Source organism: Phalacrocorax carbo, chromosome 2 (assembly GCF_963921805.1).
Source record: "Phalacrocorax carbo chromosome 2, bPhaCar2.1, whole genome shotgun sequence".
NCBI classification, from domain to species: Eukaryota; Metazoa; Chordata; class Aves; order Suliformes; family Phalacrocoracidae; genus Phalacrocorax; species Phalacrocorax carbo.
This window is the reverse complement of record NC_087514.1, coordinates 25,171,010-25,188,242: the sequence shown is the minus strand read 5'-3', so window position 1 is coordinate 25,188,242 and position 17,233 is coordinate 25,171,010. Positions and strand designations below refer to the sequence as shown.

Here is a 17,233-nt window from a genome sequence, read left to right as displayed (position 1 = left end):
AAGATGGGAAAGGTTTTTTGCAAACATTGCTCTCTGACTTCCTCAGAAACAGTTGCTTTGACTGGACTTATTTGACCAGAGCAGTCATTTACATTGTAAACAGCCACCTCTGAAGCATATATTTATAAGCGGTTTTTTATAAGAATTGCTTCTAAAGGGCAGTTGATCTCATCTGGAAGAACATCTAACACAGGTCAGGTGGGTGAAAGTGCCTGCCACTCCCCTGAGCATGAAGGAAGCTTCATCCAGGTGGAGGTCAGCTCCCTCCCCAGCACCCTCCTGACTGTAATGCTTCTCCACGTGCCTGGTCTTGGAGCTCTTCAGCCTGGACCCAAAACTGTCAAGTGAGTTTGTCAGTATGAAGAAATTAACTGCGGACTGACTGCACCGCATGGTAGCAAGGATCCTTAGTGGGACAAAAGAGGGACAGAACAAGACAAAACATGATAGACGTCTTTAAAATCATGAGCAGCAGAGGAAATAGAGGAGGAAAAACTGCTCACTGCCTTAGCAAAAGAACTAAGGGACATTCAGTGAAATAGCTAGTGGCAGGTTTCATAGCAAACCAAGGAAGTTATTTCTTCATGTAACACCTAGATTAGCTGTGGGACTGATTACCACAGGACATTGTGGGTGCTAAAAGTCAGCACAGGTTCAAATGCAGGCTAGAAAAATTGGTGTAAGAAAAACTCCTGTAAGACATGACCAGTAATTCAGCAAGTCCTTGACATTCAAATTTCTGACAGTTTGGAGAATATTCTGGGCAAGTTATAACTATATATGCTTGCACCGCTCTCTTAATTTCTTTTATTGTTCTCTCTTGTTCTTCTCTTCATTATCCATCACTAATTGCTGTTATCTGGATGGACCTTCCACCTGATCAAGCAGAGCTATCCCTACATGCACATGCTTAGCTGCAGTGTGATGAAAGCTAATCCCTACTTCTTTCTCCAGTGCTCATTTTGTATGAAACATTTGACTGCTTCCCACCACAGGATTTTCTTTGGTTTTCATTTCTTTTTTTCCACCATTTGTTTTTCTCATTTATTCAGAAACTCATGATAGATGCTACTTCTTCCCACCCTACATACAGAAACATTAGAAACCTTTGAAGTCTGCCTCAAAAAATATATAGTCACTCCAGTAAATTTTGTACAGGAAATAAGCCATGTGCTACATTAATATGCTTATTTCCTTTAAATTAAGATACAAAATTAATTATTTAATCAGTTACATTTACATATAGTCCAGTGCTTATTGGTATACATAGTACTAAAGGACTGCCACCTGGTGCCTTGAGCCTCCAAAACAGGGCTCTACTGAGAAGATCTGGATTTCTGAAAATCTTAAGCAAAAAATACAGACAAGATTTATTACCAAATATTTCAGGGAGTTTCTTACCAAATATTTTGTATGCCGACAATTGTATTTTCAGCCAACTTTACTCAGTACACTAACAATGACCACAAAACATCATGTTACCCCATCTTAATTTTACATTTTCCTCTGTAATCATGTCAGACTTCTCAGAAGAAAACTACATTGTCAAACTGGGCAGGAAAATGTTGCAAAGAAAGAATTATTCTCAGCCTTTCCTGTACACAGAGTGAAGCAATCAGCTGGCTATAGCTGTTTATGCACACAGAAATCTTATGTTTTCCCCAGGTGATCTTCATAATATTTGTGTAGTCAAGAACCCAACAGTACCCGAGGGCTGTTGAGACTATCTGGAACTGGACAGGTGGTCACGTCAGCACCCTTCAATCACTGAAGCTGAGCATGGTTTTAGGTTGCAGTTAATGGCTCCTCAAAGCACCACAGCTGTGGGAGGAAATTCCACTCCTCTTGGCTTGGTGAATGAAAGGAGAGCAGGGAAGTAAACATGAAATCAGTAAATGTGATTGCATACCATTAAACCCTTTCCAGACTGCACAATGGTATCAGATTGGTACAAGTCAGTGGTTGGTCTCGGGCTGGAATCACTGAGATTAAATGAACCCTGAGTAGAGGACTGGTGCAACTAGGCATGCGCTGCTTAAAACCTTATCTTTCAATTCAGTTATCTCTGAACCTGACGCATCAGCCCCATGCTACATCAAGGAGAAAATTTATCCTGAATTAGGAAAGGAAAGGCATGCAGCAACTGTATTTCAGCCTGCAGATGTATCAGTGTTCATCCCATCACCAGGCCAGGGGCTGAACGTTGGACAGAGGCTCAAGGATGAGGAAATCCCTGTGGCTTAGCACTTTTACCTGTGAAATAGTCCAGCACTGGCTCTGGCATACTCTTGCCATCCGCCTATTCACTTTGTGGTTACTCTCCCTCCCTTTTTAAGTAAACAGAGAACAAGACCTGAACCCACTGACACCTTGTATGTGAGCTGTGTGAAAGAAAAGGCTCCTTTTGCCCTCTTTCCCTTTCCTCGCCATGTATTCGCACAGGCCTCGCATAAGGATTCCTGGTAGTGGTTTGGGTATCTGAAATGTAAAGGTCACTTCTGCAGAAGAACGATACATAATGCATACATAGCTGTGGTGAAGAGGTTGGGTTAAACATTTCCAGGCATAGGCTGAAATTTCTGCAAATATAGATTTAGTCTGTAAATATTTCCACAACCTAATCCCTGTCTCATACAGTCATATGCATGTTTCATCCAAGAGAGTTTTAAATCTGTCTTAAGGTTTCCAACACCTTTTAAGATGTTTCAAATAACATGTCTGTTTTACATATTTCCTAAGACAAAGTCAAATGATTTGTCAAAACTCAGAAGGTCAACAACAGGATCGGGATTAAATTGCAGTAGTGATGACCCTAATTCTACTCAACTACTCATTGTCACCTGTCCCTGTCTATATACAGTGTAATTGTGAAGTGTGAAGTTCTTCAGCGTAAAGGACTGGAGTTTTTATGGAAAAGCTAAAGTTCAAGAAAACATCCTGAATGCTCACGACAACCATCAGCACTTACCATAGACATTTTTAATCTATATTTTTACTCTACAGCTTTTTTGGCATTATCAAATGCATTTCTGTTCCAGAAGGTGTTAGAGAAAAATACGTTAGAGCGGTCTCTAACAATGTCTGCTTCTAACAAGACTTTTTTCCATGGGAAGGTATTTTGCCATGGGAACTCACAAAAGTTTCATATAGCTGCCAGCCAAAATGCTGTTCAAACTCAAAACTGTTATGTGACAATTGTACCATTCCACCCGGTGAAGAATACAAATGGCTGTGGGAAAAAGCAATCAAAAGCTCTCTGGCGACACAGGAAGATTTCTATTGAGTTCAGTGAGTTTTGGGTGAGACCCATAAGAATATAGAAATAATCAATTAATTAAATATTTAAATTTACTCATACAGGACTAAGCACATTTTCTGCTCTAGAAATGTACTAGACACCAAACAGATCTAAGAGTTTGAGTTCAAATGGGAATAACTGCAGCAATATGAGAAAACTTGTACGTATCACAGAATCACAGAATCCCAGGTTGGAAGGGACGTCAGGGATCATCTAGTCCAACCTTTCTAGGAGGAGCACAGTTAGACAAGATGGCCCAGCACCCTGTCCAGACGACTCTTGAAGGTGTCCAATGTGGCCGAGTCAACCACTTCCCTGGGGAGATTATTCCAATGGTCGTCTGTCCTCACTGTAAAAATTTTCCTTTGGTGTCCATCGGAATCTCCCCAAGAGCAACTTGTGTCCATTCCCCCTTGTCCACTCCATGTAACTGCTTGTAAAAAGGGAGTCTCCGTCTTCTTTGTAGCTGAAGAAAGAAAATTTTCTACTGGAAGTTCAGGTAAATGTGGAATCAGCTGCAAAAATATGGAGTGATTAATGAAATCATGCGATTTCCGTCCGTCCCCCCCCATACCCCCCAAATTTGGGCCAAGGTTAATTCCAAACTGTTTGAATACACAAATATTTGCCTGTGTTTCTTCTTAAGCATATTGCTAAGCAATGTCTTTAAAAACTTATTCCCCAAAACCAGATTAACCAGACTGTAAAAAATAAGAAATGACATATGCTTATATTAACTGATTATTTTCTAGCCATTGGCAAACTTGTATGGTAATTATTTCTTCAAAAGAAGGTCATCCTGTATCATGTGCTTTATAATAGAGAGATGCTTATACACAGATACACAGAATCGTATAGGTTGGAAAAGATCATCGAGTCCAACCGTAAACCTAACACTGCCAATTCACCACTAAATCATGTCCCTGAGTACCACATCCAAGTCTTTTAAATACCTCCAGGGATGGTGACTCAACCAGTTCCCTGGGCATCCTGTTCCAATCCCTGACAACCCTTTCTGTGAAGTAATAGTTCCTAATTTCCTTATGTAATACAATTACCCAAACCAGTTGGAGGACACAAGCTAAGTCAGGACCAGGATTTCTCATGGGTCAGTTCTGAATTATTTATGCATATTATACAACAAGACTTCTTATTACAAAATGCTTAAACGGTATTGGGAGCAAAGCCCAGCACCCAGGACTTCCTGTCCCACTTAAGCACCATAACTATGGGGCTACATAGCTACCTACACTTTCTCCTATTTTCTTTCTCTTCCCATGGATTATTGCATACTTGGCTTCAACAGGAGGGTGGGAAATGCTCCTTCCAACCTAACTGAAATTTTCGTGTCTGGAGCATTCGTATGGCAGATAGGAGCTGTGGGTTTGAACCTTCTTGGTTTGGGAGTCTGCAGAGCTCTGATCTCACAGTCTCTGTGCAATGCTTTTATCACCAGACAACTACAAAAACAGTAAGTGATGTCAGCTCCTCCTCTGGCTGAGGGGATTGAGTGCACCCTCAGTAAGTTTGCAGATGACGCCAAGCTGGGTGGAAGTGTTGATCTGCTGGAGGGCAGGAAGGCCCTACAGAGGGACCTGGACAGGCTGGATCCTTGGGCTGGAGCCAATGATATGAGATTCAACCAGGCTTAGTGCTGGGTCCTGCACTTCGGTCACAACAACCCCATGCAACGCTACAGGCTTGGGGAGGAGTGGCTGGAGAGCTGCCTGGAGGAAAAGGACCTGGGGGTGTTGGTTGACAGCCGGCTGAACATGAGCCAGCAGTGTGCCCAGGTGGCCAAGAAGGCCAACAGCATCCTGGCTTGTATCAGGAATAGTGTGGCCAGCAGGAGCAGGGAGGTGATAGTGCCCCTGTACTTGGCACTGGTGAGGCCACACCTTGAATCCTGTGAGCAGTTTTGGGCCCCTCACTACAAGAAGAATATCGAGGTGCTGGAGCGTGTCCAGAGAAGGGCAACAAAGTTGGTGAAGGGTCTAGAGAACAAGTCTTATGAGGAGCGGCTGAGGGAGCTGGAGTTGTTTAGTCTGGAGAAGAGGAGGCTGAGAGGAGACCTTATCGCTCTCTCTACAACTACCTGAAAGGAGGTTGTAGTGAGGCAGGGGGTCAGTCTCTTCTCCCTAGTAACAAGCGATAGGATGAGACGAAATGGCCTCAAGCTGCGCCAGGGGAAGTGTAGGTTGGATATTAGGAAAAACTTCACCGAAAGGGTTGTCAGGCATTGGAACAGGCTGCCCAGGGAGGTGGTTGAGTCTCCATCCCTGGAGGTATTTAAAAGAAGGGTAGACATGGTGCTTCAGGATGGTTTAGTGGTGGACTTGGCAGTGATAGGTTAGTGGTTGGACTCAATGACCTTAAGGGTCTTTTCCAACCTTAACAAGTCTATGATTCTATGATTCTATGTTGCTAAAATTCTACATGGTTCTTTGATACAGTTGTAGGGATTGCAAAAGAAGGTAGGAGCTTCTATCCTTTGGGTTTTAGGCATCCTATAGGACCGAACCCTGCAACCATCTAATCTTCCAAATTTGCTTGCTGGTCTACTGATAAAAAGCCAGCACTTCTTTTCACTGGGATCACTCAGTTCCAAAAACCATAGTCCTTCTTACTTACTTTTTATAGTAATTTGTGAGTGACAATCTCAAGCACTGTATAAACATTAGTCCCACAGCATCCAGGGGAACTAACCTACATTTTTCTCAGTTCACAGCAAACAAGCAAGGAAATGCTGCAATGTAGAGCCTAGGAAGCAAAATCCAGCAGTTGATCTAGTGGGTATTCTGCCTTGGGGATACCATGGACCTAAAATATGCATACATTTTTGTCCTGTATGAATTATTTTAGACTGTATCATTCTAATTAGATTCTTAGATAAGACTGAATAGTGAGTTTCTGCCTATTTTTCCAGTTTCTGAATTCACCCTTTGGCTCAGTGACTGGCTTCCATTTTATGCCTCTGGAGAGCATAATATACTGCCTGAATAACTGTGCTGTTTTATGTCCAAGGCACTTATCTGCTTCCATTAAACCATGCTGAGATTTAAAATTAACACAAGGGAAGGGAAAACTACTCTGATCGAGATTTCCATCTCAGCTACTTCGGTATAAATTCAGTGATTAAAATTCTAATGGAATTTTCTTTTCCTTGAGATTTTTGTGAACTCTTAACCATTTCAACACTAAACAGTTAAAAGCTGAGATAATTCAGGTTTTATCATATTTCTCCCTTTTGCCAAAATACACTTAACTGAGAAAGATGAAAAAATTATTAAGGGAAAGTAATGGCCTGAAACTCTGTTTTTGTCAAAAATAATAAAAAGGTAGTCTTACAGAGGCAGAGTTGCAATATTTGTAATTATAGAGTGGCTGAAGAGTTATTCAACCTGTCACGGAAGCTGAAGGATGATTATTCAGACTTATATTTGACAGGTGATTAAGTAACAGTAACAAAACCACATTGACTGAAAGTAAAACAGTTAAATGAGTTTCAAAGACTTATACTAATGATGTGAGATACTTGGGGTCCAAGCCGGCGCCATGTATTCCACAAACTCCGAGTGCTTTCTTCCATGAGTTGTCCATCATGCTTATTCATCTTAACCTTTGTATAACAGCCTGTCCATATTTTATTTGTCTAACTCAAACACTGCTAGGCAAAGGTAGTAATTTTTAATTCTGCTCATGCAACACTCATTATTTTTTATCACTATTCTGTTCATGTCAGGGAATGCAAGATCAGGATATTTAAATACTTAAACACAGAAATGTGTGGGGAGTAAGCCTGTAAAGTCATCACTGATAGAACTGTTCAGACAAATAACCTTTGCCAGCAGTAAAGTGACCCTAAACCGTACAGACATTTGCAAATACTCTTCAGCCTTCCACTGTAGATATTTTCTTGTGAAGCTTCTGAACCTTTTTAGTTGTCTCCCCTGTTCATACCCCACATACCTTGAATATTCCTATAGAAATCTATATGCCTTAGGATTTTGCCAGTGGCTTCTCCAACATGGCTTTTGCAGGTATTCCTATCTCCCCTCACTTCCTGTTGAACTGTTGATAAGCAAGGAAGTGTCTTCTGAGGGTCCTTGGGGACATTGACCCACATATGAGTTTTGGGTCTATGAAGCAAAGTAGAGTGCTCACCTCCCAAGAGGTAAAAAGCCTCACCAGGAGGCTGCTCTCCTACCAGACAGATTTTATTTCATACAGGGTTGAAGGGAATGAAGAACCTCACTCACATCAGTAAATCCTCCAGGAGACCTACTGCAAATGACAGTAACCTCAATGCTGAAGTAATAATATTGATTTAACTACAGTAGTCTTAGGACACATTGATCTAAAAAAGTATCAGGGCACAGGAAGAGGTATTGTCCTTTATTAATCAGCTCATAGACCTGAAAGATAGGCAGCTTTCTGGATTGCATCTGCTGTCATTTCTTATCATGCCTGATGAAATGGACTCTGAACCAGAAAGGACTGGACGACAGTTTGGGGCTTGGCATTACAAGAGTGCAATAAGAGGACTAAATCTTCACAAACTGAACTTGATTCATTTTCAGAGTCATTTGTAGATCAGATTTAGTTACTAATTATATTGCTTCATAATCAACTAATGAACATGTTTCGGTACATTTGAGAAACTACTGCCTTTTTTAGTAACACTGGGATTTTACTAGAAACCCTGTTATTAAACTAATGATCAGCACTAGAGAGAGGATCTCAACTGTAGTGTTTTTCACAGTTTACATGCTTTAGCAGTGTGATTCACTGAGGTTCCTTTGCAAAATATATTTATGATTTTTAGTGCAATTTTTATTTGAAGTTCTATATGTTGTCCTAATTTCACTGGATAAGTAGTCTGCCATAAGCTGTTTGCACCCTTTACAGTTGACATAATTTATTAAATGCTTCTCAATACAAGGCTTTGTAGATTATATAGTGGACGTGAACATAGTATATTGCATTTGCAAGCTCAGACATATGGTAGTAATAAAGAGTGATGGCTCTGACAATTTCCTTTTCTAAATAATGCAACTTTATTGAGTAAGGGCTGAAGATGCCAAGGTAGCCATTCTGTAATCTAACAAACATTTGCACAGATGTACTTGAACACATGGTCATCCATACATGTCTGTAAACTCACACAAGTGTAATGTGAATCACCCTTGGAACTACCCCACAAAAGTCGGACCCAAAGTCTATTTAAATCTATAGAAGATTCCCACTGATTTTGTTATGTTGTGGATGAGGTCCAAAAGGGATGATTATGGATGTTTCTTTGCAGAAGGCAGGTTATCAACTTCTTTAAGAACTGGTGAAATCCTCTCATGAAAAAACTTCCACAGACTTTATTGAGATCAGGATTTTCCTGATGTATGTTTAGATAATCAGCTTTATGTGCTCTTTAATGACCAAGAAGTAATGCTGATAAATCTGGAAATTCCATCGTGAATAATTAATCTTCAGCTGCATAAAGTATCTCTGCCAATGCACTACAACTGATATTCTTACATTATATTGAGATATTTTAGGGAATGTACTCTCATTCTTCATCCAGACATCTATTTTATCCTCAGTCCCTGCTGGGATTTACAGAGCAAGTGCTCTTTTGCCTTTTCACAGGCAAGCTAATTAATGTCAGTGCTGGTGCGATTAAAAATTGCATGATAGCTAGCATGCTTGCCTAAAGAAGTAGAAATCTTCGTTCAAATCCCTCCTCTGCCCTGTGTGGCCTGAACTTGCATCTCCCATTTCCTAGGAAGCTGCCTGGATTCCTATGAATGGGCATGATATATGATTAAAGCTGTCCTAACTTCTGTCAGGTGTTTAAGTATTCACGGAATGGCTTATGGGAATGCAGGTCTTCCTTCTCATGGCTGAGTGCCCCAGAAGCACAAAACTGGAGATTTATTTAAACATTGGGTAATTTGTTCTCCATTTGCTTTCTTTCTTCCCACCTCAAAATAATTATTAACTATTCCAGGGAGACCTCTGAAAGAGAGGTGTTTGGGACTTTTCTCACTCTGGCTTAGCACTCCTCCAGGATATATGGTTTAAGTGCTCTTGACAGAGGAGCGCTGCAGAATAAGCAGCTACTGTCACTGTCAGATTGAACAAAATCAGGTACCAGCAATGAATGATCTCTGGCTGAAATCAAGCTGTCACTGGAGTCAATAAGAAATGGGAAGGAATCACATTTTCCTTCATAACGAAAACAGGCCCACAAATTGAAAAGGAGGAACTTCAAGCTAATACTGTTTCATTTTCTTACTGTTCTGCTCCTGCTTACTGATTTACTTCTTTTTGTTATTTTTTAGGACAAGGCCTTAAGGGTTTTCTTTTCTGTAATCTTGATCAGCTGGCTTCTTTTTAAAAAATACAACCTTTTTTCTTCCTTTCCTGCAGGTCCTGTTGCCACCATATGATGATCCTGTGAACGGAGCTGCTAAAGATCCACCACCACCTTACGTATCAGCATAAGTGAGAGAATGCAGTGTACCTAGAGAGGATAGCTTTACTTTTCAGACATTGAGGCAATAGTTCAATAATTTCACTTCCAGGATATAACCTCTATGGGTTATACATTCCTGTTTTGCAGACATATTGAAACCTAAATTGTATGATTAAAATTATGTAGATAGTTTTAATAATTTGCTGCAACTACAGTAGTGTTTCAGAAACTAGTGAACTGATTTCAGAACAAATCTGGGTAGCGCTAAGGTTATTGTAGTCTGAATAGCTTTTTTCACTATGTCTGACATGCAGTGCTAGAGAACATAGAACTCTGCAGTCTCAATCAAGTTCAGAGTGTAACTTTCTTTTTTTATTTGTAAAACTTCCAAAGCATTACAAATGTGTTTCTCAGATGCCCAGTTTTACCTTCAGAATACAGACCAAGTCAAAAAAATTTACATTCCACTTCATTTCTGTTCTGCAAGAATTTATTAAGTTGTTATACTATGAAGGGTGATGATTGCAAGAAGAAGAATAAGTCTTACGCACTATTCTCATCAACCTGACTAATGGGAAACAAATTTAATTGAGCAGAATAAGTATGGGAAATGAGAGTAGACAAAGCACTCTGTAATGTGTAACAAGCCAGAACCTGTGGTCTACACCGACTCACCTTGTCCCAGCCTGCAACCATTCTAACGCTCAAAAAAGAGTTCTTACTAACTTCTGGCAGTTTTCTTTTCCTGCCTATACATCTTTTTCCTCCCCACCAACTTCACAAATAGTATTTTGAGGTCAAAAAATCCCTGCTTTTAAAGTCCCATGGTTAGGTGACAAAGCTGCATCTTTCACACTCGATATGCAAATGTTTTCCCATTCACATTGGAATGTGCCTGTAAATATTGCAATGTCCTGCTGAGTGTGAACTAAATTATGCAGATTCTAAGATATATGTTCCCAACCTATGGGAAACTTATGCATACAACTTCCTCGAGCATTAGCAGGTATGTTTTGCGTGTTTCTCATATACATCAACGTGGGGATTTTAGATTTCTTTTATGACTGAATTGGTTGTGCTGAGAATCTTTCTCATGGGACTCGTCCATCCATGACTGTTTGTGTGAGGTATTTATTTCTTCCCCAGAGAAGTGCCTCCTGCAAATGTAACTTTTTGTTGTTGCTGAAAGTTCTACTTTTCATTGAAAAGGAAGAGGAAAAGGGAATATAATGTGTGTCTCTACCTCTCATGGTTTCCCCCTGTGTTGGTTCCTCTGCATTTGGGGTGATTGAAGAGGCTGAAGCTAGACTGATGCCATTGCACACCGCCCCATGTAAAGGGTAGTGCAGAGCTGAGCCACAGTTTGGAGGGGCACCAGAAGGAACCAAGGTGTCCTCTCTCCTGTGACTGAGCGAGCATGTGAGTCCACACCCTTCCTAAGGAGGACACCCATTCTCACCCTCAGTGCATTGACTCCATTCTGCAGACTGAAGAAGAGTGGAGCTTTTCCTGCCTTCTTCTGGAAAAGAGCTTTCCAGGGGAACGCAGGACCAGCAACTTCTTTTCATGGAGGTTGCTGTTGTGACCTGTCCTTGCAAAGGCCAGGAAATGAAGGGCCAGACTCTTTATGCCTGTGTCTTCCACACTCCTGGGAAAAGACAGGTCTCCATCTGCTTGTTGGCATTTTACTTCAGGGTTCATCTACTCTGAAATCAAACTAAGCAATGCTTTTGAGCTGAACCAATCCTGAAGTCCATCCATTGGTATCTGTCACAGTCCTATTGCTTCCTTCAGAATAACTCCATGTATTATTATCTCATTACAGCTATCTTCGTGAATTAATCTGATTTTGGGGGTTGGGCTGGCTGGCTGGGCTTCTGATCTTCATTTTCTTTCATCTTGACAGATTTGTGAAGGATTTGAAACAGTCATCTGTTTGAGAGAAGCTGGTTGTAAATACATCGCATGTGTGTATACAAACTTCTCTGCAATAAAAGGGTGTTTCCTCAAGACTATGGAAATCATTTTGCTGGTCTTCCAAGAACAACCATACAAAAATTCCTGTCCAACCAATCTGGCATGGCAGCATTTTCTCTGTAAATGACCTAAACAACAGTTTTTCAGGCCACTCGCCAGTCTATTCATTGGCTTTTCCCTCCATACTGTATAAATGGAGAATAGAACAGTAAGTTCTGTAATTTATTGTACAACAAAAACAAGAGAGAATTCAAGCTTTTAGTTCATTGTCCAGAAGTGCAGGCAGTTTTCCAGGTCTGATGAAGTGTGTTATATACAACAGTGCTATACTGAGCTGCACTGAAAGCTGGGGCTGCTTCTTCTCCAGATCTTTATATGGATAATGTTGTGCTAATTCACATGAAATTTCTGTAGACTTTAGTTTGTCTTACTAAAGAATCAAGACTTCTTCACACACACCATACGTGCATAAGTGCAAGTACATGTGTCCTGCCAATACTCCTAATACCTTTTGGATTTTGTCCAATTTGAGTTAGAGGGTAGGGAGGTTATGGTGTCAAAACCATGACATGCCTACACATAGTGTAGATAGACAGCTGGATTGGAGGGAGCAGATAATGTCATATTAGTTCAGCTCTGCTGGTGTATCAGAGGACCCACATGGGAGACGAGTTCTCCCACTCCCAAAGGAAAATTAGAGTCTCCGGGTTACATGAAGAGACACAAACTCCAGCTGAAGGTTTTTTATCCTCAGTTGTTGAATTCATTCTCCATTTCCATATCTAATCCCAGGGAATTCACACCACAGTTTTTCTAGAATTGATTTTTATTAGTCAGTATTCTGTGACACAGAAACCCATTAAAAACCTGGCTTCTTAAGTTTCCATGCTTTGGGAACTGCTTGCTCTTAACAGTGCTTTTTTCATTATTCCTTGCATTTTTCCTTTCTCCCAGATATTAGGAGCATGTGCTCACTCAAATTCTCTCCTCTTCTCTTATCTTAAACTCTAATATAGCAGTTTATTGTTAATAATTTCTAGTAACTTAAGAGTAGAAAGAAAATATTTTCAAGGTATGTTGACATGAAACATCATAAATATGGGGCCAAAATCAGCAAGTAGTAATTTAAAACTTGATAGTACCAGAAATATAAGTAGATCTTTGCTAAAATCTTCTGGTTTTTTTTTTAAATATCTCTTATAAGGCATTGCAGGCTTCACAAAGCCTACACATGCTAAGGCACAAATCCCATTTCTCTCATTTGTGGGTGATGTTCTTATTCCTGATGGAACAATGCAGCTTCCCCTTGTTGTATACTCATCCATACATCATATTGGAGAAAGCAAAGAGGAACTTGTAGTGGTGACCCAACAGTGTGGCACTCATGCTTGTAAGTACACAAAATTTTCTAAAATAATTATTATCAACCATTATTTTAGGTGTTAGCCTGTCTGTGCTTCTTTGGGAAAACCTCTGGTTGGTAAAAACAATCCAGAGTTGATATGTTACCAAAGGCCATATCAGATCGATTTATGGCCAGAGAAAAGCTTGGCAAGGAAGTAGAGGGAACGATAACTAGTCTGAAACAAATTTTAAATTCTGTGCTTTCTAAATAGGGTGTTCCTCACCACTACCGTGTTGGCCAAAGTATAGCAACTAGAGACACCATGGACAGTTTTAACAATTTTTTGCTAATATCAAAAAGTCTGCACACTGATGCTTGGAATGTTCAAGATGGAAGACTTGGCTACTGGTGAGGGGAGAATGGAGAGAAGAGCTGCAACAGGGACAAAGCATGGGAGGGCAATGTTCATGTATGTCCTTTAAACAGCAGAGACAGATGTCATTGCATTGATAGGGTTCACTGCTACAAACCTGGTTGGCTTATGTGCTCTTTTTCTCCTGTGCTACTGTCAGGAGGAAATATAATTGCTTCTGTAACCTCTTACATTACCCATTACATCAGCTCTGTTTCAGACTTTTATCACTGGAGTGGATGATACCTTAGTCTTACTTGTTGTAAAGAAAGGACATCTACAGATTTATTTTTCTAACCTAAAGGAATATTGGTTAAATTCCTGTCAAACTGTCTAGCTTGACAGAAGACTCTGAGCTGCTTCACTGGGGCTAAGTTATATCCTTAGAGGCTACTATCCTTAGAAGCTCTCACCTTAGAGGCTGCTTCTCTGGAGCTAAGTTATATACTTCCCATTTACATGTCCCTATTAGCTGCAGAAATTGCAGTCAAGTACCACGAAAAAGCATTTCTTGCAAAATTTCAGTGTCTATGGCTACGGAGATGTGCCAGCACTATCTCAGTTCACAGCTCTGAGAAACCCAAACCAGCAGCCATAGCTATCTAAAGGGAGGCTTGGCTCTGATAAATCAGGAGTTCTTTCAGAGAAGGACTCTGGTGTTTGTAAATGATGTCTCCACACCCATGGATTTGACCCAAAATGGTTCTGCAACGTGGCCGGTTTTTCAGCTGAATAGCTCAGCAGGGTGTGGAAGCCAGATCTGTGACCTTCTGCCTACAGCCTGTGTCCACCTCCAGAAGAACTGGATACCGAAGCAACGGGAGCAAAAACCTCATTGTCACCCAGCCAGCAGATATAAAGTTATTTCAAAGCAAAAAGGCAGTTCTACTACTATATCCTAGACAAGAGCTACAACAGTAGTTTATTTTAATAAAGAACTTATATAAAATTTAACACAGTAAATTACTTATTTTCTTTAAGATTATTCAAACCTTTCAAACAGGAGGGTTTTCAGAAAATCATGACAGGTTTGTCCTTTGTAGCCAGAGCTGGACTTAGCTAATTAGTCTGAGGAAAGGACACAGGGTCACTTGGAAGGGTGAATAAACAGCAAGGAGATGAATCAGGCATGCAGCAGGGCTGGCCACTTGGCTTACAGGAGAAGCTTGCTAGCCAACAGAGAAGCTACTTTGAGAGAGAGCGAGCCGCAGCACGGCAGAGTCTCTGCAGCCACTTCAGAGGACTTCCGTTTGCTCTTTGAGCTCAAGGTGAACAGCAACAGCAAGGATGAGGCACACACAGCTTTTTAGCACAGAACATGGACTCCATTACAGTATGTAAGTGCATCCTGCTAGTAAGTCTAACAGGTTTCTAGTTTTGTATAAACTTTGCCCAAGTATCCAAATAGAATCATAGAATCATAGAATGCCATGAGTTGGAAGGGACCCCCAAGGATCATCGAGTCCAACACCTGTCCCTGCACAGGACAATCCTAAATTCACACTATATCTCTATGGCCATTTTCCAAGTGCTTCTTGAATATCGTCAGGTTTGGTGCCGTGACTGCCTCCCTGGGGAGCCTCTTCCAGTGCTCCACCACCCTCTGGGTGAAGAACCTCTTCCTAATACCCAACCTAAACCTCTCCCGGCACATCTTCCTGCCATTCCCTTGGGTCCTGTCTTTGGTCACCAAGAGCAGAGATCAGCGCCTGCCCCTCCTTCTCCCCTTGTGAGGAAGCTGCAGACCGTGATGAGGTCTGCCCTCAGTCTCCTCCAGGCTGAACAAACCAAGTGACTTCAGCCGCTTCTCATACGGCTTCTCCTCTAAACCCTTCACCAACTTCATGGCCCTTCTCTGGACACTCTCTAGTAGCTTTATATCCTTAATGTACTGTGGCGCCCAAAACTGCACACCATTCGAGGTGAGGCCGCACCAGCGCAGAGTAAAGGGGGACAATCACCTCCTTAAGCCAGCTGCAATGCAGTGAGAATACTTCTGGTTTTGGAGAGGTTGAGACATGGTTTTTGAGATTCCTTCTACTTCATCATCAGTAACACTGGGGAGTTGATTGCCTGTAATTCTGAAACTGTTTCCCTCTCCAAAGTGCCCCATCTCAGGTCCCTTCATGACAACAGAGGCAAGGATGCAATCAGAGAGAGAGGTCCAACATTGGTAGACTTCTAGCATCAAATCCTCTGAGCACATTCAGTGTCAGGATAGGCAAGGTGTTCTTAAAAATACAGATAAGATAAGACAGATATGTTCTACTTTACAGATGGCAGATCTTTTGGGCTCCTCTCTGGGCCAGAAGCAAGCACAAACAGGCATCCTGTCTTTTATGGAGAAAAGGTGGCTGGACAGATAATTAATTTTACAGTTATATTTTGCGTATCACCAGTACAGCAGTTTAAGACTGCTAGGTAAACAATAAATTGGTGGGACACTCTGGGAGATCTTACACTCTGGGAGATCCTTTTTATATGAATGCGGTCATTCTTGGCAGTATCAGATGCACTCAGCGGAGGGCAGCACGGTCAATGAAAGTAAAGGAACAACAGCAAGAGCTGGCAATTAGTTACAAATATTTATCTTTTGTGAGTTCATAAAGTCTTCTCCCCATGAAATCATTAGAAAATTGGAATGCATTTAATTTCCTCCATTGCATTAGAGCTGAGGATGGAATTAGCTTTATCAGTTACACAGGTCAGCTTAAATTTCCTGTTATTGTGTGATCCTGCTTCTTTGCTTCTCATAAAGAAAAAGGAACTAAAGAAGTTCAAAATGCTTTTAATGAACCAGACTAGTTGATACAGTAGTTTTTTGGGTTTTCTTTCTTCAAAAAAATTTATGTTTCCTTCTTTTTTAATGCAAATGTTTTCCTTTTAAATATAGGTACTTAGTAAATGTATCTGTGGCCACATTTTCATCTTAGGAACTGCCTGGTTTCTGTTTCAAAGGTATATTTTCTTTGTGTGGGTTATTTTTTTTAAAATCTTGTTAATTAGCAGCAAAAAAAGCCCAAAGCACAACGTAATACATTGTCACCTTTTGGTTGCTTTTTCCTCTCACTTCAATTCAATTTTTCTGCCTGCATAAAGAGTTCTGACACAGAATTTCAGACAACAAAGTACAATAAAGGCAAAGTATCATTATGCTGAATAGACACTGTAAACACTCCAAGGGTCTAGAAAAGTAGACCCCCTGTGAAAAAATGAAGATCAGCAGAACTTGTCTGATAACTGTTGTATTCTATTAGCACTGAGCAACCTAACATATGTTTTCATAATTGCTGCTGTGCAGCTGTGCAGCAGCAATATATAGATGTGGCCTACATTTAACTGCTAGAGTTGGCTTATCTGTGGCCCTTGTAGGAAAGGCTGCACAGTCCCAGTTCAGCTGGGACCAGTTCATTTTACACAAGCAGCCTGAGGATGAGCTACAAAAAGGGGTATCTGAGGAAAGGAGGGAGGTAAGTGTTTGAGGAAGTGTTGCTTTGTCTCAGGGGTTATGAGACCACATAGAGACCAGATAGAGTCACAAGCTGGGCTGCATCAAAGGAAGTGTGGCCAGCAGGTCGAGGGAGGCAATTCTGCCCCTCCACTCCACTCTGGTGAGATCCCACCTGGAGTGCTGCGTCCAACTCTGAGGCCCTCAGCACAAGGAGGACAAGGAGCAGGTCCAGAGGAGGTCACAGAAATGATCCAAGGGCTGGAGCACCTCTCCTACAA

At 41.1% G+C, this 17,233-nt stretch overlaps 1 protein-coding gene across 2 annotated transcripts in view; it reads left to right on the top strand.

Moving 5' to 3' along the window:
* Positions 1-11,780, top strand: part of LAPTM4B (lysosomal protein transmembrane 4 beta) — a 64,114-nt gene extending 52,334 nt beyond the window's left edge. The window contains exons 7-8 of one of the 2 annotated variants that reach the window (XM_064442346.1): positions 9,725-9,799; positions 11,677-11,780. In XM_064442346.1, coding sequence (XP_064298416.1) covers positions 9,725-9,799 — 75 coding nt within the window. In that variant the 3' untranslated portion in view covers positions 11,677-11,780. Of the gene's footprint in view, positions 1-9,724 lie in introns of both variants that reach the window. The other variant, XM_064442348.1, reaches the window with a different exon arrangement.
* The last annotated feature ends 5,453 nt before the right edge of the window (positions 11,781-17,233 follow it).